The 19,910-nt window shown below is 48.7% G+C and overlaps 6 protein-coding genes across 6 annotated transcripts; 4 read left to right on the forward strand and 2 right to left on the reverse strand.

The window, feature by feature from the left end:
* Positions 1–1,361: 1,361 nt before the first annotated feature.
* COCSADRAFT_84218 (uncharacterized protein) lies at positions 1,362–6,419 on the forward strand (the record flags this gene model as incomplete). Its single annotated transcript, XM_007700053.1, has 6 exons — positions 1,362–1,926; positions 2,062–2,328; positions 2,689–2,881; positions 4,283–4,476; positions 5,206–5,994; positions 6,046–6,419. The coding sequence occupies 6 exons, from the start codon at positions 1,362–1,364 to the stop codon at positions 6,417–6,419; spliced, it is 2,382 nt and encodes a 793-aa protein (XP_007698243.1).
* Positions 6,420–7,468: 1,049 nt separating this feature from the next.
* COCSADRAFT_35340 (uncharacterized protein) lies at positions 7,469–8,403 on the forward strand. The gene has a single exon (XM_007699446.1). The coding sequence runs from the start codon at positions 7,771–7,773 to the stop codon at positions 8,245–8,247; it is 477 nt and encodes a 158-aa protein (XP_007697636.1). The 5' UTR covers positions 7,469–7,770; the 3' UTR covers positions 8,248–8,403.
* Positions 8,404–8,697: 294 nt separating this feature from the next.
* COCSADRAFT_48969 (uncharacterized protein) lies at positions 8,698–8,952 on the reverse strand (the record flags this gene model as incomplete). The annotated part of the gene is made up of 2 exons (XM_007699449.1): positions 8,698–8,832; positions 8,893–8,952. Coding segments are annotated over 2 exons (195 nt in total), but the record flags the coding sequence as incomplete, so codon positions are not given.
* Positions 8,953–10,959: 2,007 nt separating this feature from the next.
* COCSADRAFT_303417 (uncharacterized protein) lies at positions 10,960–12,823 on the forward strand. Its single transcript, XM_007700054.1, has one exon. It carries the CDS (start codon positions 11,114–11,116, stop codon positions 12,611–12,613), a length of 1,500 nt encoding a protein of 499 aa, XP_007698244.1. The 5' UTR covers positions 10,960–11,113; the 3' UTR covers positions 12,614–12,823.
* Positions 12,824–14,047: 1,224 nt separating this feature from the next.
* COCSADRAFT_303415 (uncharacterized protein) lies at positions 14,048–16,070 on the forward strand. The gene is made up of 2 exons (XM_007700055.1): positions 14,048–14,126; positions 14,239–16,070. Exon 2 carries the CDS (start codon positions 14,295–14,297, stop codon positions 15,765–15,767), a length of 1,473 nt encoding a protein of 490 aa, XP_007698245.1. The 5' UTR covers positions 14,048–14,126; positions 14,239–14,294; the 3' UTR covers positions 15,768–16,070.
* A 164-nt stretch (positions 16,071–16,234) lies between these two features.
* COCSADRAFT_138996 (uncharacterized protein) lies at positions 16,235–17,381 on the reverse strand. Its single transcript, XM_007700056.1, has 3 exons — positions 17,228–17,381; positions 16,803–17,179; positions 16,235–16,726 (listed from the first exon to the last, which is right to left on the reverse strand). The coding sequence occupies exons 1-3, from the start codon at positions 17,286–17,288 to the stop codon at positions 16,295–16,297; spliced, it is 870 nt and encodes a 289-aa protein (XP_007698246.1). The 5' UTR covers positions 17,289–17,381; the 3' UTR covers positions 16,235–16,294.
* Between the last annotated feature and the right edge of the window lie 2,529 nt (positions 17,382–19,910).

Raw genomic sequence — 19,910 nt, forward strand, 5'->3', positions numbered from 1 at the left:
GCATATACTGGAGACTCTAGAAAACCAGCAGGACTCGATTGTCTCATCCAGAGTCGAAGTTGCACAAGCTGTGTTGAGTATTACAGCTCACGGCGCCGTCACATTAAGGTATTGGCCAAGATTGGCAGGGTAGTTGCGTCCCTGAAGACCTGTTCAAAACGTATTTGTAATCCAAGTCTTTGAATTGGCTCATAACCGAAGAACGACGGGTATCACCCAATGTAAGCTGACAAATCTTGTGAAAGTGCTTATTGCCCAAGGGCGTGACATTGGCGATTGACAACGAAAAGAGTAAGCAGTATAGGGACTGTGAAGGCAGGTTTCTGATGTCTCACGTCAACATAGTATGTAGAAATTGAATTAGAGACCATTACGGTTTCAACTGGAATGTCACATTCCGATTGCTGGTTCTGAGAATGAACGAAAAGTTTCCGCTGACACTGGGATACTCTGCAGACCGTCTTCCAATGCGCAACCCGGATCCTTTGAATCTTCCAGGCACTCTTGCTTCACGATATGTCCAGCGCTACACACCGTTCACCACCAGTTGTCTCATTCATGAGACTGACGCATTCATAATACTATGCAAAGACGTATACGAGTTCGTTTACATGTACCTACCAGCTGTGACCATGGTTAAGATCTGATTCAGTGGATGTTAAAGCGATTTCAGAACTCAGACACCCATACATGTGAAAGCATACAAAGACAGAGGAACCATTACTAACGTGTTCCTTAATATTAACTTTCTCGATCTCGATTTGGTCTAGCACGTTTGCCATCTCGTGAATGGAAGATCACAAGGCATACAACGTGGGTGAACTTCTGAAGCATGTCATCTCCATACTCGCAAAATATTGGAGGCATAGATTGATGCCCCTATTCAACTCGTCTTTGCCCTTCAATTCTGCATAGCGTTCTGATATTGACATCTATGAAGTCCCAAAATTGATGTAAGCATGCTAGAAATCAGTACGGTACCCCGAGCCCTGCAGCTAGTATTATCTAACATCATTTCATCAAACGCTACTTGACATAGATACATTGATCGAAAATGCGTCAATGATATGCGGCCCCTCAATAAATAATTGCTGGATAATCAATGGAAGACGCGTTTTCGATCCATACAAGACAAAATTACCCCTACCATCATGTAGGGGTCCCGGCACTTCCCAACTCTAGACTGTGTACCCGTCATCATTTCATACTGCCGAGCGAGGGTAGGAAGGCGATTTTGCCTTCTTTCTAACAGCTCGAAAAACTTATAAAGAGGCATACTTTCGCTTTCAAAGTCTATCCAGTCGCTCATCCTTTACCTTCTTCACCTCTGATACATTCGCTAATCTCGCACGATCACAGCCATGTCGGGCTGCTCGCTCGTGGCCTCTGCACTGCCATCTCTTATAGGGACGGCAGTTCCAACCTTCAGCTACGATCATTCCCAACATATAGTAGGCGATGTCTTCGGTATTCAAATGACTTACATGTCCGGCACATCAACATGTTTCGCTGGAACGAAGCCTACCTTCACGCCTGTCATCTCGAACACCTTAGCACAATATACTCGAACTTGTTCATACACTATCTCCGGCGCCCCTGCAACCTACACCGGTATCTTCTGTGGTAGTGCCGCTCTTACCGACTTCCCGAACAGTGGTGCTTTGACCATCAACAATGTTATAGGCGGTTTACTGCCACCTCCCCTTCCTCGCGCTTATACAGCCACATTCGGTACATCGCCCGCGCCCGCTACTGTCGCTACTGCAACAGCTTCTGTCACCACAACGACAACGCAAACTATCCTTGCACCTGGTGGCGTAGTTGTAGCTACGACGACCGTCTTTACTCCTACCGGAACAACTACACAGACACAGGCCGTTACTAGTGTTGCGCTGGCTACGAGTACCGTTAGTACTTGCCCAACGAGTGGAGGAGGAGCTCTTTTGCCTATAGCCTCGGCTATACCTTTGGTATCGAACGTGCCATTAGTATCGTCTTTGCCACTGGTATCGTCTGTATCGTTGATTCCATCTATACCTTTGCTCTCGTCTCTTCCGGTAGTGTCATCCCTGCCGCTAGTGTCGTCACTCCCATTGGTATCATCGCTCCCATTGGTATCCTCTTTGCCCTTGGTGTCATCTCTGCCCTTGGATACAGGCATTCTCTCGGCTCCTATTCCAGCCATCACATCGTTAGTTCTACAGCCATCTATACCGTTGGTCTCATCGCTACCGTTAGTGTCGTCTCTCCCGTTGGTGTCATCCCTACCGTTGGTTTCATCGCTGCCTTTGGTATCGTCTTTGCCATTGAATACAGGCATTCTTTCAGGTCCTCTTCCAGCCGTCACTTCCATTCTCTCGGCTCCTCTACCTGGAGTATCCTCTATTGTTCCTCTGGACCCTCTGGCCTCTCTACCAGCTATTTCGTCCATCTTATCAGCCCCAATTCCAGGAGTAACATCGATTCTATCAGCTCCATTGCCCGGAGTTACATCAATTCTGCCAGTTTCACTGCCAGGCCCAGACTCAGGCCCATTGCCACTTCCATTGCCAGGAGTATCCTCTATTCTGTCAGCTCCCTTACCTGAAGTTACGTCTATTTTATTTGCTCCCCTACCTGGAGTCACATCAATTCTGCCAGCTCCGCTACCAGGCCCAGATTCAGGCCCGTTGCCAGTCCCATTACCAGGGGTCTCCTCTATTCTATCTGTGCCCCTGCCTGGCGCTACCTCGATTTTGCCAGCCCCACTGCCCGGAATTACGTCGATTTTATCAGCCCCGCTTCCCGGGTTCTCCTCTATCATCCCTGGAGATCCTTTAGTATCTTTGCCAGCGGTCACATCCATCTTATCGGCTCCCCTACCCGGGATCACGTCCATTTTGTCAGCTCCGTTACCTGAGGTCACATCCATACTCTCAGCCCCTCTTTCTGGAGTCTCGTCTCTCGCTCCTCTTGATCCTCTGGCTTCTCTTCCCGGTATTTCGTCCATTTTATCAGCTCCGCTGCCTGGAATCACGTCTATCCTCTCAGCCCCTGTACCAGGAATCACATCTATTCTCTCCGCTCTTCTACCCGGTGTCACATCCATACTCTCGGCCCCTCTACCTGGAGTCTCCTCTCTTGTTCCTCTTGATCCCCTACCTGGGGTCTCGTCTATTATATCCGGTCCGCTGCCAGGGATCACATCCGTACTCTCGGCTCCTGTACCAGGGATTACATCTCTTGTCTCCGCTCCTCTTGATCCGCTAGCTTCTCTGCCGGCCGTCTCATCTATTCTATCGGCCCCTGTACTAGGCGTTACATCCATCATACCACCTCCTCTGCCTGGGATTTCCTCTATCATTCCTCTGGATCCTCTAGCTTCTCTTCCAGCCATCTCATCTATCCTCTCAGCCCCGCTTCCAGGCATTACTTCTCTCCTCTCGGCCCCTATACCTGGGGTCTCTTCTATTGTGCCTCTGGATCCCCTAGCGTCCCTACCAGTCGTCTCGTCTATTCTTTCGGCACCTCTGCCCGGAATCACGTCCATCCTATCAGGAATTTCTTCCATTGTGCCCGGGGACCCTCTGGCTTCTCTTCCAGCTGTTTCCTCTATTCTCTCGGCACCTTTGCCAGGTGTTACGTCCATTATACCAGCACCTCTACCTGGGGTCTCCTCGATCCTTTCAGCACCCCTGCCAGGTGTTACATCTATTCTACCAGGTGTTACATCTATTCTACCAGGGGTCTCTTCTATTGTACCAGTTCCCGTGCCAGGGATCTCATCCATCCTTTCGGCGCCTCTGCCAGGGGTCACTTCCATTCTCTCGGCTCTTCTACCTGATGTCACGTCCATCTTACCAGCGATTTCGTCAATCGTACCAGCCCCTCTACCCGGGGTCTCATCTATTATACCAGTTCCTGTACCAGAGATCTCATCCATCCTCTCAGCTCCTATACCAGCAGTCTCGTCTTTTCTCTCCGCTCCTCTACCAGGGGTCTCGTCTATCGTACCAGTCCCCGTGCCAGGGATCTCATCCATTATTCCATCTATAATTCCAACTGGTATTACATCCGTCATTCAGTCTCTTCCTATATTTTTACCCCCAGTCTCCGTCCCAACCCTCACTTCTTCCATCCTTCCCATTCCTCTCCCAAGTGGCACTGCTTTGATACCCTCTCTTAACCCCCCTATCATCTCTTCTCTGGTTCCGTCAGCTCTTACATCCGCTATCGCATCGGTCCCAGTCCTAAGCTCTTCTATCATCCCGTCAATCAACCCTTCTATGATCCCATCTTTGAGTGTATCCTTACCACTGTCTTCTATTCCCCTTGGTACAGCTTTATCATCGCTTTCAGGCTCACTACCTACACCCATCATATCAGTCCCTAGCTCAATTGGCCCCTTGCCAGTTCCAACCTCTATCGTCTCCATACCAAGCTCGATTGGTCCCCTTCTAATTCCGACTTCTATTCTCTCAATCCCGGGTTCGATCGGTTCCCTACCAATCGCAACATCTATCCTCTCGATACCGAGCTCGATTGGTCCTCTGCCAGTTCCAACATCGGTTGTCTCGATCCCCAGCTCGATTGGCTCATTAATAACTGGTCTTCCCTCGATTCCGAGCTCGATAGCCCCACTGCCGACTCCAGGCATCTCAGTGCCAACTTCTCTCCCATCAGTCCCGGGTTCTATTGATTCCCTGCCAGTTCCTACATCACTTGCATTAATTCCAAGCTCAATTGATTCATTACCAACTGTTCTTCCAACCATCCCGAGCTCGATCGGTTCTCTACCCGTCCCAACCTCTCTTATCCCGATTCCAAGCTCAATCGGTTCACTGCCAACTGTCCTTCCATCTATCCCGAGTTCGATCGGTTCCCTGCCAGTTCCAACGTCCCTTGTATCGATTCCAACTTCGATAATGTCCCTGCCAGTATCTTCTCTTAGTATAGGTGTACCGTCGATATCGGGCCCCATCTCATCCCTACCTACGAGCATTTTAATCCCAAGCTCGGTTGCTCTATCCTCGGCCCTTTCTTCAGCACCGCCGTCAATCCTCTCTTGTCCTGCCAACAGTGGGTCGACATACAGCACTTCCAGAGGTAACTTTGCCCTTGAATGTTACGTTGACTATTATGACTACGATCTTGGCATGGCACCCAACAACCCTACAAACTATGAGCAATGTATCCAGGCTTGTGCTGCCAATTCGTTGTGCCAAGCGGTTTCCTATCTGCCCAACGGCCCATGCTATCTGAAATACGGACTTGGACAGCCTTATGTCAACCCGGCTGTCTGGGGAGCTAGGCTTGCTAGTGTACCAGTTCCATCTACATTGCTGCCTCCAATTATCCCACCAGCTCAGTCTCCCGGAAGCATTGTTCATATCACAACAGCCCCCGGTTCTGTTGGAGGAACATTGACTACCAACCCAACGGTCCCAGGCTCTACTATGGCGACCCTGAGCACCATTCGTACCACGACTATGTCAGCAGTCGGTCCGACATCCAGCCCGGTATCTTGTCCCACGTCCAATCTATCAACTGTGATTGTTGGTGGAAGACAGTATCTGATAACCTGTGGCATTGATTACTTCGACAACGACATATCGTCTCCATTGTCCCCTACATTCCCTAAGTCGTACGAGGGCTGCTTGGCTGATTGTTCATCCACCTCTAGCTGTGCTGCAGTTGCCTACGTCAAAGGCGGTCCTTGCTACTTGAAGACTGGCACTGGCACTGGCTTCAAGATCGACAGCACAGTCATTGGCGCAAAGTTGATCGGAGTCTTACCTACTTCCACATCCGCACCCGCTACTTCCACTCCATCCGGAACAACTGTGACTGTGACCACGACAATCTCTAATACCGGTTACCAGTGCGCCTGCACTCCTACTTCGTTCCCTAAACCCACCCCCGTCACGTGCCCTGCAGATAACGGCAGCACATATACCACCACTTGCGGAGCTAAATACGCTGTAGAGTGTGCCCAAGACCGTTACGGCAACGATAGTAAGTGCCATGGTATGTAATGTTGATATGTTTTGCTAACGCTCATCGCAGTCCCCAATGGACTTTTCTTTGTGGACAGTTACGAAAGTTGCCTTGAAAAATGTGACCAGACGCCAGGCTGTGTTGCTATATCCTTCGTCCTGCGACCTCCTGGCGTCCACAGCCCTTGCTACACGAAGTATTCTACAGGCACTATCAGCCAGAATCCTGAGGTCAACGGTAGTAGCAAGATCTCCGGGTGCACAAGGCTTAAGTTGCGACGCAAGCGTGTTGTACAGCCCGCGCATAAGAAGCAGCTTAATAAGCGTCTATTGTACTTGGGTCCCGACTTCACTTTTACCCAGCCCCGTGTCACGGCCACGCAAACCTCCACAGTGGGCGCGACCGTTCTGACGTCAGTATTCTCCTCCCCTTCTTTGATATGACTATGCTGACCTGATCGTAGGACCTCTACACCCCTCTACGCTACCTCTACTGCGTTTAGCCCGACTCTGGCAACGGCCATCGCCACGTCTACTATAACTGTACGCAGCACGGTCGTCAACACTGTTAGCTTCTGTCCAGCTACTACCGGGGGTCTCCTCAGTCCCCTAGGTCTGCCGCTATGAGCGCTACATGTCATCTCTCCTTCTGAGTTCGAGGCAGTCCAGCCTCTTTAATTCTCGAATTCACCAGACTGAACTTACATCAAGGTCTTTCTTCGCAAGATCTGCCTTTTATCGTCGCTCCTTAGCACACGCTTTGCTTTCTCCTTAATTGTTCCTGCAGGCGTGTGGTAGTGTTATAGAAACAGTAGGATATTTAATAATAAAAAGTCTTTCTTTCCTTATTAAACCCGGGCTGCTTTTATCACGCTCCTTTCTATGTGGCTCGTCTCAACTTGGTATCGTTGATATCGCAGCTTCAGTTGCAAAAAAAGTTGCAAAAACAAAGTTCTTGTTGCTTTGCTTACTGCACGAGAACAGGCAGCAGCGTCAGGCAGCCAATCAAAACCTACACCGGGTACCGGCTTGCCCAAGTTAGTTGCCGCACCTCCCTAGACATGTTTCTGATTCCAAGGCAGCTGTCATGTTGATTGGATATCGTGAGCATACAGGCTGACATGTGGCAGTCGCTGGACGGAGATAATGCGGGCTGGATCCTTGCATTCACCTGTGCTAAGCACGGACCGCACCCATTGCCTCCCACACTAGGGCGCGATGTCAACATCATCGACCCTTGTCGGGCTCCCACAGACTGTCAGCTTTCCATCTATCATTTTATGTGTTGCCGTAGTGCTGATAATCTTCCAGACGCTTATGGATTAAAGAGGCTCTTGTCGTTTCTTTCCGGTAAGATACCGTACCACTCGTATTGCGCTACACGACTGGGGCCCCTAATTAGTGTTGGAACCGACTGCGATTCTGCAAATCATGGATTCTGTTGAGAAATCGCCTCTAGGATCCAGGGTAGAACCAAAAACCCCGCATTGCAGAGGGTCTCCTGTCTCTCGCATAGAGACTTTTCCACGCACACCCAGCAAGCCTAGAACCAAGCAGACCAAACTCGCGCTCGGGGATGAAACAGCGGACTTTGCAGTTATATGCGAGGGGACGCGGTATATGGCGCATAGGGCCATTTTGTCAGCCTCGTCACCTTACTTTGCGCGTATGTTCCGCTTCAGCGGCAGCGTAAGCCTCCCCTTTTCCCCAAATCCAGCTTTCCTTCATATCTAAACTGATTGAACAGGAGATCAGCAACAAGGAAGTCGACGTGTCAGATGTCGACGCGCTGTCCATGAAGCAAGTCTTGGATTACATGTACACAGGCATGTATGCGCTTCCGTGCGGCATCCTTATCCCAGCAACCGACTACTGCAAGCACAGCAGCTTGGCTCTCCTAGAGGGACCTGTTAGCAGTCCGAAGATCTTCAAGCGCAAGTGTCCTTGTGCTGGGAAGTGTCTTGCTCCTGCGCATCTCCTCATGCATGTGCACATCTACACGGTCGCAGACTATCTGGACATGTTTGTCCTTAAATCGTACGCACAACAGGGTGTGCAGGATGTGTTGCATGTTTATTGGCAGGATGAGAGCTTGGAGCTGGTCGATGCACTGGAAGAGGCGTTCACAGCTACACCGGATGATGATAGGGGGATGAGAGACACATTTGTGGATGCGCTGAAGGAACATCCGGGATTGGCAGTTGATGTTGGAGTCGTGAGAGCCTGGCTAGATGCGAATCCAGATGTAGATGAGAGTGTGAACTGGGGTTGAATTCAGAGATTGGCTGTAACGTGATAGGTGGATTGACCAAAGGCTGGTTTTGATACGTCCTGAACTGATGCATGGAAAAATCCAACATGCTATTCCAGCGACAATCGATCGTAAAAGCATCATTATAAGGATTTAACGCCAGACCGAACACCTGCTAGTGTTTTCAGTTAGTGGCTGACTTTATAACATTCTTGACATCTCATACCTTTTAGATGTATCAGTATTCAGCATCAAAAGAAGTTCTCGCAGTACGAACATAACATCCCCTGAGAGTTTGACTTAAAAGTGTCGACTTCCAGTTCAGTTAAGCATCTCTGCCCTGAGGAATAAAAGGGCCCAACATGATAGCACAAGCTGTCCGAGTCTCTTGGGCCAATCGTTGTGATCCGGGGGCTCCTATCCACCCGAAATCATCGATTCCACTAAGTTGGCTGCACCATGGGTTCACAGCTCTTGCTTTCGAACCCCAGGAAGGTGGTCGCAACTCCTCAATCGGCACGCAGTCCAGGACGCTTCACATACATTAATGCAATGGTCCTCGTCCCAATCGTCGAGATAATTCCACATCGTATTCATAGACCTAGCCTACGCACGATCAGTATCTTGAAATTCATCTAGGCGATCGTGTATGTTTGGGCAGCTTACTATATCTTGTGGTGAGGGCTTGCGAGGACCAACGTCCTCTTTCGGGGGCGGTAAGTGAGGACGCCGATCCTCAATGAGTATGGCGAAAGCATAGTAGACGCTATAGATAAGTAAAGCGGATAGAAATAGTACGAGCGAAATGTGTGCGACAAGATAGATCAGCTTCATTCCTGGTGATATGGCCGTATGTCAGTGGATTCTGTTGTTTGTGTTGCGCGGCTCTTTCTTCCCTTGCGGACGAGTGGAGCGCGCTAGTGGCCTAGCGTGTTCCTCAGTTGGCAGGAAACACTCTTGTTATTGCCACCTCACCATCAACATCTGGAGCATACTCCGCAGTCCATCTCCAAGCTTTTTGCAAACTACCACATGGAACCAATTCTGCATAGCAGTCTTGTCGTGGCCTTTGCTCAGTTTCTGCTACGTTGTTTCGCGCGAAATACAATGCTGGGTTGATTCTGCGCAAGTCTTCATGCGGCAGAACACCTCCTACTCAGTGATTGTTTCACGATATCTACCTGGTAAATATTCACCTCATGTAACTAATATATCAATGACACCCTGGCGGCGACCAGTCGTGTTTTTGGATAGTCATATCAACTTCGGGTCACCCAGCCGTTAGGCCATTGCGTCTAGTACATGTCTGAGTACTTTGACCTGAGCATCGTGGAACGAGACGACTTCGAAAATGAGCGGTCACAAAGCCAATATATTAAATCTCTGCTTATCAACGCAGAATCATGACCATAGAAGCTTCCATTGGTTTGGGCTATGGTTTCTTTTCTCACCAAGGTATCCCTTCTGTTCCCTATCATATGAACAGAGATGGCTGTTACAACAATACACGTGTGCCGGCAACTTCCTCTCAGATCGATCCGTGCGTCAGCCAAGCACGGAATGGTGACTCTCGATGTTAAAAACGTCTTGTGGGTCGGGCATAGCCCCTTCACTTCCAAGAACCAACGCCGTGAATACTCGGCCACGAATCACCTGATGAAATAGGTTCCCTAAGACTTTCGAGCATTTTTCAACAACCAAAGAGGAGCCTACCGGGCTGTAAGCTTGAAACGGATAGGCTCGGTAGTCTGAGTTGGCGGTAATCGCGGGCTACCGCGACTAATCATGCTTGTTATCCAATTGGGCTGGACAATATCGTAGACCAAGACGCGAAGTCTACCAAAATAGTATATGGTTCCTATTGGAAGCTATCAAACCTACAGATATAATGAGAGAGCATGATCGTCGTTTCGCCTCATGTCTAGCCTCGAAACAGCAAGGTCAGCACAGGCAGAACCAGTTTCCAAGAATGACGGATTGACAAAGGAGACTTTAAAACAACAACGCCGAGATACTACGACCGCTCCATGTGGAGTTGATAATGCATACGGAAAACGAATGTCGAGAAGACGGCATCCATCTACAACAAGTCTGAGTGTTAGATGCCCAACTGAGAATACCTGATATCGCGAGAGCAGAGTTGAGCACTGAATGAAGTGTGATAGATGCTAGTACGTAGGAATTGTGCTAATAGTGTGGTCTAGACCCTTACGGCCCATCGTACCATAATATTCTATTTACCGAATGTCTAATGAATCACCCCACTTGGAGCCGCCGTCTGACACCTGACAGTACAAAGGAGCTAGCCTCTTGTGGTTGACCAATACTTGCCATGCCGGAAGTACATTCCCCCCTGCGCGGTGGGTGACCGGAAGCAAACCTGGTGAGCGCTACGATCAAATGAGGTAACACAATAGCTGATTCTGAAATTCCGTGAAGAGTGAAAACAGATAGTAGGGCATCTGAAGCCAGTCCGACCGTGCAGAGTTGTTGCAAGAAGGGCAACAGGTGGTATTAGACTAATGCAGGTTAGGTAAGCGCACCCCCACTAAGTACTCTCATCCGCGCACCAAAGGGACATCCGGCCGGAACCAATCACAATCAATCAAGAAGAGATGGCCTTTCCAGAAGTTTCCGACCACGTCCGCTCCTCAGCTGGTCTGGCCCTCAACGACAGCAGACTACAAAAGCTGCGCACGGACGCTCAAGAACCGCCCCTCAGTAGCGGAGCTCCATCTTGGTTCTTCGATATCCAGATTGCTGCATCTCTTGAGTCTCCATTCTCACCACCAGAGAGAACCCATCTCCTACACTTTTACCTACCTTTTTCCAGCCTTATCGTTGTTGGCAAGCCCCAGAATCATCGCCTGTTCCCAGCAACGCTGCCATGGGTCTCCTCGATCTCCCGCCCGAGATCCTTGACCTGATCATCGACCGCACGGCACCCGATGGTCTGGAAAACTTCGTCCTCTCATGCCGTGCCGTTTACTCTCGCGCCGCATCACAAATTCAACGCCACAATTCTCTGAAAAGGACCTGGCGCCATATATCTAACTTAAGTACAACTCGGCTCCATGACACATTGGCTATCTTGCACGAGATATCACGTGAACCGATCATTGCTGAGTACATCGAGAGCTTGTTCTTGTGGGATCGCGGCTCAGAAGATGAGGTCATGGATGAAGATGCCGAGTATAGTTTCCGCGACGACGAAGAGGCAATGAAAGAGATTAAAAGCTTGCTGCGAAGGACCGAACTTTACGCCAATACCGACGAGAACGAATGGTGGAGCCAGATTCTGGAAGAGGATAGGACCCATAATGGATCCAAAGTCGACAAACTCTACGCAACTATTGCCTTGTTGAGTCTGTTGCCCAATCTCAAAGTGCTACAGCTACCAGACAGGTGGCATGAAACTCGAGAAGGTGAGGGCGCCGAGGATCTTGTTCCCCTTGTGCAGGCTTTGGTTTCCATGTCCAACGCCCCAGGGCATCGAAAAAAGCCTTTGGCGCAACTGGAGACCTTGTTACCATTCGTGGAGGAAGGATACGATATCAGAGTTGGTCTCCAGGTTATAGAGCCGCTCATGGTGTTGAAAAGTATTAGAAATATCTATGCAGTTAGCTGTACAGCTGTCGACGAAGGCTGGGGGGGTCCCGGGTTTCGCTGGCTAAATCCAAATGCGAAGTCGCCCCTGACACGGGTCGAGTTTGCAAGCTGTTGTATGAATGCAACTGGTCTCGCAGGTTTTCTGTCAAATGTACCAGCATTACAGGTGTTCAGATACTCACACCAAACCAAATGGCACGGTGTCCAATACGACTGGAACCCTGGAGAAATCCTAGAAACGCTCGCCAACTATTGCAGCGGGACCTTGGTTGACATTGCGATAACCATCGACGAACTGTTTGGTGAAATCATAAATGGTCTGTCTTCGTTTCTCCGCTTCACAAAACTAGAAAGATTAGAAGTTGATGTAGAATGTTTCTGCGGACCGCCACTGGAAAGCGGTCAGCGACAGGGCGCAGAAGCAAGAATTCCTGAAGGCGCCGTCGCATGGCGCCATGCAGACATACCGTGTATGGGTGACATGCTTCCCGACAGTATGCGAGAGCTCCATGTCAACACAAACTTCCCACAGCCATCTGAAGAGTCTCTCCTAGCTCTTTTCAAGAACATAGTAGCGCGACGGCAGGACAAGCTGCTAAATCTACACACGGCGGTCATCCGCCAGTACCGATCATCGAGTGCGAAGTACATTGCGGAAAACCACCAAGTTCTGATTGAAGTTTTCGACCAAGAAGTAGAGAACCCACGGCCGAGGTCCATGATGCCGCTCTGGAAGAGGGAATTTGACAGACGTGTGGGGGGTATTGTATCCTCCTAGTGGGCTTCTCGCGCTTCTCATGCTGCTCCTACACCAGCTTGAATTGGGTACCATCCTGGTCACATCGTGGCGCAGTCCTCGGTTCACGCTTCTCAAGCAGGGCGCATAGCTCTTATTCGGAGATTATCAAGACAGGTAGGGTCTGTGGAGCCCCACGACCTTAGCATATACAGGACATACTATGTAGATGCATACTTGTATTCAATGCCGATCCCATCCGGGCGCAGAGATATTACAGTATACATCGAATTCCATAAAGAGTCAGCATATTCTTGAGACAGAGTATACGAAACCGTAGAGAATTAATGGTGGCAGTCTTGCGTTACATCTGTGCAGCGTATATACAGCTGGCTACAGTTACGTCATCTCGGCAGTTCTGTTAGCGAAGCCACACCAGTGAGGGGGATGCAATCCCTCAAATGGGTGTTGATCACCCACAGGGTTGTTCTGAGATCCACAGCGGCCAGTTTGGCCGCCAATCAACTTCCTTGCACTACCGTCCTTTCGGTAGTGTAGATCCTAAAAAAGATATTTTCGGGAAAGTCACGGCCCGCCTTCGCTTAGTAGCTTTCACAACGTTAACTAGATCGGTGGGCATATATACTGGGTATTTGTCTCCTCAAAACGCTCAAGTCACATTTTGGGGGGGTTTCCCCCTTCTCCGCACAACTTTATTTCGAATACGAGAGAATAGTCATCATGCTCGTTTCTTGGAACACATGCGGACATGAGGAAACTCAGCCGAGTTGTCAACCGAGAGAGCGCGATCAGGAACGCCTTAGACGATCCAACATCGATTGCTTTAACATAATTTGCTCCAAGTCAACCTTGCCCACCAGAAGCTTCATTTTCGCAATGTCATTTTTATGAGCTGCATACATCACTTTTGCAATACATACTCGATACGTGTCAAGATCCAAGTTTCATTTGATGATGTGAAATGCAGGGTAGAAAGACGTGTAATGAATCAAGCACTGAAGTTGCACCAAACTGTGGGCTTCACAGTATCATGTACAATTCTTTGAAGCCAAAAACGTACATCAGGGTTATGAACAGACTGACCATTGTCAGAGATCAAGCTAACGGTTCAACTTGCTGAATCATGAACACCGAAGTACATCACACGCTCTGCGATAACAGGTGCCTTGGTTGCCCCGCATGTGGCCCGAGCAGAGGAATTGCCAATTGTTTTGCTTTCCTTAACGAATCTTGGCTGTACGCCCGAACCATGGATTGTAAAGTGGTGGAGGGATTGATCACAACATAAATCTCCAGGGAAAGCACGCGAAACACGGACATGGTACCAGAATACTATGTACTTATTCTATGACGTTCGGGCGGAATTTGAGTATTCAGTCGATTAGTTGTTGAAGCTGTGTGGGTTCCATATGCCAGTCATGTTATTGGCCAACATTGATTTCCGAAAGGGCCTTTCAACCCCATCACTATTCGAAAAACACTACACCCTCGATCATATCTCAACCATGGTTAAAGGAATGCCCGTCCTCCGAATGTAAGTATGATATGTACTCCCTTTTTTTGTATTCGCGTAACTTCCCCTTGCTTTGTTCATTGTCATATAAAAAGACCGAAAGCCCTTTGGAAGTCTTTTCAAACCTCCCTAGATCTTTCTCCACAGCCAATCTGAGAGGCATCAAAAGATCAGAACAACACCGCCAAGATGGAGCTCAAAAGCCTTCTTCTTCTGACTCTCCTCTCTCTTGCTTCAGCAACCCCCGCACTTCCAATTGTCAAATCATTCGCCCCTTCCAAGGTCGTTCCCCGAGAAGCCAAACTGAAAATGCCCTATCCCACAACATTCTACGACCTACCTACAGGCGATCCGAGAAGCGTCCCACTGCCTACGGGCGAACTGGGAAGCCCACCGCCTCCATGGCGGCACGAACACGGAGTAGGTGTGTACAAGGACCCTAATCAAATCGCTCCGCTGTGGTATTCTGAGAGCGAAGAGGGTTGGGGTTGGATATACCCCCTTAATCCAGGAGGCCCAAACACTGAAGATCCCGCTCCTACCAAAACCATGAAGGTTGTACCCAGGATCGAGGTCGCGACACCGACGCCGACGGTACTGCGTGATGATACTGGTTTTGACGTTCCTCTCGGTGGTGTAAGCACCCAGTTGCGTAATGAAGGAGAGATATTGGCCTGTTGGAACACTTGCAGTCAGTTCGGGCACGAGGCGTGTGAACGGTGCGACCAAAAGTTGCGGCTCGGAGGACTGATTCCTTCCACTCAGCCGGCTCGATATGATCCTTGGGGCTGGAGTCCGAAACAAGCTCGGGACTCTGTTGATACGGCTGCAGTGTCAATGGCTTTCCAGATGCTCTGGAAGTGCGCAATAAATTGCATGCGCGACGGCGCTACACCATGTACGACCTGCGATGCGCTCTGGGACGAGTCCCAGAAAATGGTATCCTCCCGTGGATTCAAGGAGGAACTCAATTTCTGGGTGTGTGTGCGAGATTGCTCTCGTGACAGGCTGATATCTTGTATGGAATGCGAGCCAGCCTGGCGCAAGCAACTGGCAATGATAACGCCCAATTACATGTCAGTTGAACAAGCAGCGGCATCCGCTGATATCTGGAACTGTGCGGTACACTGCGATAAAGACAGGATGCAGAAAATGTGCACGCCGTGCGACGAACTCTGGAGAAAATGGGATGCAGGACTACCGCCCTTTGGACCCGAACGGACTGGTCTTATTACCGCCGGAGATGATGACGGATCTCCATCAAATCCCAATCCCGAAGACCTCGCAGTCAGGTTTCGTATGAGTGCATGCATGAAAGGATGTAAGCCAGCCAACGAAACCAGACCCACCAGCTATTGCAAATACTGCGAGACACTCGTAAGATCCGCCTCACTACTGGAGCCACGTCCCTGGATCCGTCGAAGCATTTCTGCTGAGCCCAGCAAGACAATCGCAAAGCGCCTGCTATACGTCTGGGACCCGGTCACCGGCGTCTTTAAGTGCTCAGAACAGTGCGCCAAGGGCAAAGATTATTACGAATCGTGTCTCCCTTGCCTGTACGAAAAGGGCGTCCCTGTTGACGGTGAATCATACCAGATTATCCAAGCAGAGGTCGTCAATACTAGTCCTGAGCAGAAATCCGGACGTCCAAGTCCGGCATGAGGCCAAAAAAACACCCGAAGCCCACAGAGCTGGCGTTCCACAAGACGGCCATGGCAAATTTCATATTCGTATGCTACCTTAGGTATGACTAGTATTTCCAGTATTATGATAGTTGTATGCAGTGTAATACGCTTCTCAAAGAGAACGTTGTCCATGTCGTGCCTTAGGTTTGGAGTTTTCCGTAGAAAAGTAGTTGCAAAGACTCGGGTGGTAATGCCAGATGGGGTTAAGAATGTGTTAGTAGTCGTATTTCTGATTTTCCATTAGAATTTACTGTCGTGATAATATATCTCTTGCGACACGAACATTCCGCGATTCTTTCTTAGAGAGAAATTCCTTGCAGTGAATGTACTACTGGAGTGATGAATGCAGGTACTTTGAAATAGTAAGGACGAGCTGAAGTTGGCATTGTGACAAGCGGGTAGGAGCACTCACATATCCTATCACTTGACACGTTCTCGATTGTTGCTTACATCGTTCTTGGTATCTGCACTACGGTGATGCCTTAGATTACAAGCCACGCCTACTTACAACTTCGCTTTTTCCACATCTAATACGTCCTTGAGTGGTTGCATCAAGTTATTTACAGAGACCTCATCAACTTCTTGACCAGTGCCCATACCTGCTGGCTGTTCTATGCCCCACTCTGGGATCAGTCCTGTGCCAGCAAGGGTGAGCTCTAGCATGCTTCCACACGGATATTCCTTCTTCTGCAAGAGTTCTAAGAGATGCTTCGCACACGTATCTGGTGTCAGTGCTGCGTCTGGGATGAGAGAGAATTGCTTCATCTTTGTGGCGTCGAACATTGGTGTCAGTACGGCGCCAGGGCAGAGAGCGGTAATTTTGACTCCAGTCAGGGGCTCACTAGTTGCCAGAGACTTTACGAATCCGATGATTGCGTGTTTGGTTGCGCAATATAGGGGTGCTGCTAGGTTGCCACCGATGCCCGCAAGAGACGCCTGCGATGCGTTAATCTCATGTCTACTCGGGCCGCTCTCAAATTGACAACGGCTCAATCTTGTCAGCGAAACTCACGATGATGCAAACACTTGCCCGCTTTCCTTTTCCCAAGCTCTTTCTTATCGCCAACCTCGTCAACTTGATCGGGTGATTTACATTGACACCAACCTGCATGTACCCCTCATCTTTTTCTGGGTCCTTCCAGAAATTGGAAAATTCAGGTTCGAAGAGGCCGGCGCAGATGGCATATGCATCTGGGACATCGTTCCATTTCTTTTCGCACACATCGAAGAGGTTGTCGAAGTCCGACCAGCGCGTCACGTCGGCTTGGACATAGACGATGTTGTCCTTGCTGGCTGCGAAGCTGTCGAAGTCGGGTGTTGTTTTGAGGTCCGCGACGAGGACTCGTGCACCAAGTTCATAAGCTTGTTTCACCACGCCAAAACCAATGCCTTGATACAATGAGATCTAGGTATGACCATTTGGGCTATAATGCATACCTGATGCGCCTCCAGTGACGAGCAGGATCCCGTTGTTCAGTGGTTGATCGATTGATGCCATGTCAGATTTGTTTTCTTAGTTGAATACTCAGGTTACTGATCAAATTCTAACATATTATTTGGGAAGACTATGAATTTCGGATATCGATTACATTCTGCAGATGTTTTGTTGTCAGATGTCGGGTAACAGCTTCCGAGCGGAGGTCCGGAGAAGGCGGAGTCCAATTCTGAGAGGGGTACATGACCGCCAAACGGGACGGAGCAGCTATTACCGACGTTCTGAAGACAGGCGAGATGGGGACTTGACTAGTAGCAGTGTGGCCAAGGATATACGCTACTAAACAGCGATCTGGCAATCAGGTTGAGTGCCAAGTCACAGCTACATACTCGCGCACGTATACGTTCTGCATTACTCTACTGGGTTTGGTAGTATGGTACCAATCTTCCTGATGGATACATAGTTGAAAATGGAGTGGTGGGGTTGGCAAATTGCAGGTAGACTGATTATGGATTGCAGATCGTTGATATCGGGGTCCTTTTCAATGTAGACGCATACGAACAAAGAAGATGTAGCCGCATGTGCATCTCCAATGTAATCGCTATAGGCAGATGAAACCATGAACTGTCAACCTAAATTACATACTCGGGCCCAATGGTTCGTTCCGAAAATTTCAAGAAATTGCCCGCGCGTTGCACGGGCCACCCACCCCAAGGGAAATACCCACCCCAAGGGCATCACTTAGATACAACATAATACCAACCCTACTATAATATTAGATAATTAGAATCTATTTTAGTAAAAAGTTTTATAATATGCTAAAGAGTAATTCTTCAGCTTTAAAGTATAGAAAAGAGGTGGCGTTATATAAAGAGCACGCGGCAAAGCTTTATAGTTACCTTAAGCTAAATATTAGCTCTTATGTAAAAACCTATAACTTAAGCTATAAACGTCTTCTCCGCGCCTATAAGAACGCGCCTACGCGTAGCGATAAAAAGCTAACTAATTACTAGCTGAATGATGCCTAAGATGTTACACGGGGTTGGGTGCTGATACTTCTCTAAGCTCGATCCGGGTTAGGGCGAGTAAGGATATGTGAATAGCGCCGTGAGGTAGTTGTCTGGCGATGCAGTGGAGTGGGCGTGCTTGTAAGATAGATAACAATAGGTTTAACAATTCCTAATCTATATCGAATAGACTAACAAGTATCAATCTTGTGAAGTTAAGTAACTAGTAAGAAAGTACAATTTGAGTTAACCACAACGAGAGTAATAATGAAATCTATCCATCCTTATATCCTCATTGCTTCTAGTCCTGACATCTGTGGCATCTTCGAAGTGCCCCGGCATCCGGAGATGTTCGAGATGTCCTGGCATCTCGAGATGTCCTGGTATCTGTCTTCTTGGCGCGATGCCCAGTCTTGGCGAGATGCCAGATCACATAATTCTCGCCCCGCGATGATTATTACCTTCTGACGTGGACGTCCATAGGCTCCTTGCCTTCCATCCTTCGTTAAGAAGAGAATCCTTCTTGTTACTTATAACATTATCCCCCCTCTTAGGCGTATTGTCCCGATACCCTGGATTATCGTTTTGCCATACCGCGTGTTAAATCGCTAGCTGTATATAAGGTTGGTAGGCCCTAGGCCATTATAACTATCCCTTTCTAACTCTAGCCTTCCTAACTATGCCTAAGGTCTAAAAGCCCTATACTCCCCGTGCCCAGACTTCAACTAAACAGAAACGTGCTTATGCTGCGCGAGCGGAAGAGAAGGGTCTTAAAATAGATTTTCGTTGTAAGCGTTATGAGGAGAAGAAGCTTCATTACTTCGTTAAAACGTCTTCTAGCCGTTATGCTAGGTGCATCTTAGTTAGTGCTAAGTATAGTTTGTTTATTTCTAAAAAAGAGTAGGAAGAAGTACAGGCTAAGCAGGAGCGCAAGGAATTGGAGGTTGCTCAAGCTAAAGAGCGTCAGGCTCTAGCTGCTGCTAAGGCGTCTCGCCTGCGCCGTAAACTTCTAGAGGTAAAGAATAGAAAGCGTGCCTTTACGCGTTATAATCTTGCGATAATTGCTGTCTAAGATCGTACGAAGGAGCAGGCCGAGAGGAGCTCAGCCCCTAGTAGTACGGGCCTTCCTATTGTTAAACCATCGCTATCTGGACCGTTAACTAACCTAGACTAGTTACAGGCTGATTTCTATAATCCTTCTTTTAACTATTCCTTTCTCTTCCCTAAGGGTTTACCCCTCGCTTCTCCAGGTGCTTCCAGTAGTATTCACGTACCAGTAACTTATAGTTCGTCAGATTTCCTTTAAGTTCCTAAGTGTTATAGCTCTTAGGCCATCCTTGCCACTTAACTAAGTACTTCTACTAACTACCGATTTTCTATAGGTCCTTAATTCCCTCAACCTCATACTCGTCGTCTTCGAGCTCTATATCCGTTGCTAGCTTAGTATCTAAAGATGCTAGTGTAAAGGGCTGCGCCCGTGATCTCTACTGAAGAGGATCACGTGATCTTCGACCACGTGATATACCTTCTGTACGGACACGTGATCAGAAGCGAGCAGGTATAAGAGAAGTCTGTACTTAGTTATCTTCTCTTTTTTCTTATCTTTTAGCTTCTGTACGATAGGTAGAAGCATACTCATTCGCTAGGCCTCTCCGCCCATAACAGCTAGTTCTAGAAG

The sequence above is a fragment of the Bipolaris sorokiniana genome (assembly GCF_000338995.1).
Source record: "Bipolaris sorokiniana ND90Pr unplaced genomic scaffold COCSAscaffold_4, whole genome shotgun sequence".
Taxonomy (NCBI): Eukaryota; Fungi; Ascomycota; class Dothideomycetes; order Pleosporales; family Pleosporaceae; genus Bipolaris; species Bipolaris sorokiniana.

What these genes read in the sequence shown, in the direction of transcription:
- COCSADRAFT_35340 (XM_007699446.1), top strand. Translation starts at nt 7,771, where the DNA reads ATGAAGCAAGTCTTGGATTACATGTACACAGGCATGTATGCGCTTCCG.
- COCSADRAFT_138996 (XM_007700056.1), bottom strand. Translation starts at nt 17,288, where the DNA reads ATGGCATCAATCGATCAACCACTGAACAACGGGATCCTGCTCGTCACT. An exon ending in CGTCACTGGAGGCGCATCAG is followed by an intron (nt 17,180 to 17,227) that starts GTATGCATTATA and finishes CATTGTATCAAG; the next exon opens with GCATTGGTTTTGGCGTGGTG. An exon ending in GGGCAAGTGTTTGCATCATC is followed by an intron (nt 16,727 to 16,802) that starts GTGAGTTTCGCT and finishes AACGCATCGCAG; the next exon opens with GCGTCTCTTGCGGGCATCGG.
- COCSADRAFT_303415 (XM_007700055.1), top strand. Translation starts at nt 14,295, where the DNA reads ATGGAGCTCAAAAGCCTTCTTCTTCTGACTCTCCTCTCTCTTGCTTCA.
- COCSADRAFT_303417 (XM_007700054.1), top strand. Translation starts at nt 11,114, where the DNA reads ATGGGTCTCCTCGATCTCCCGCCCGAGATCCTTGACCTGATCATCGAC.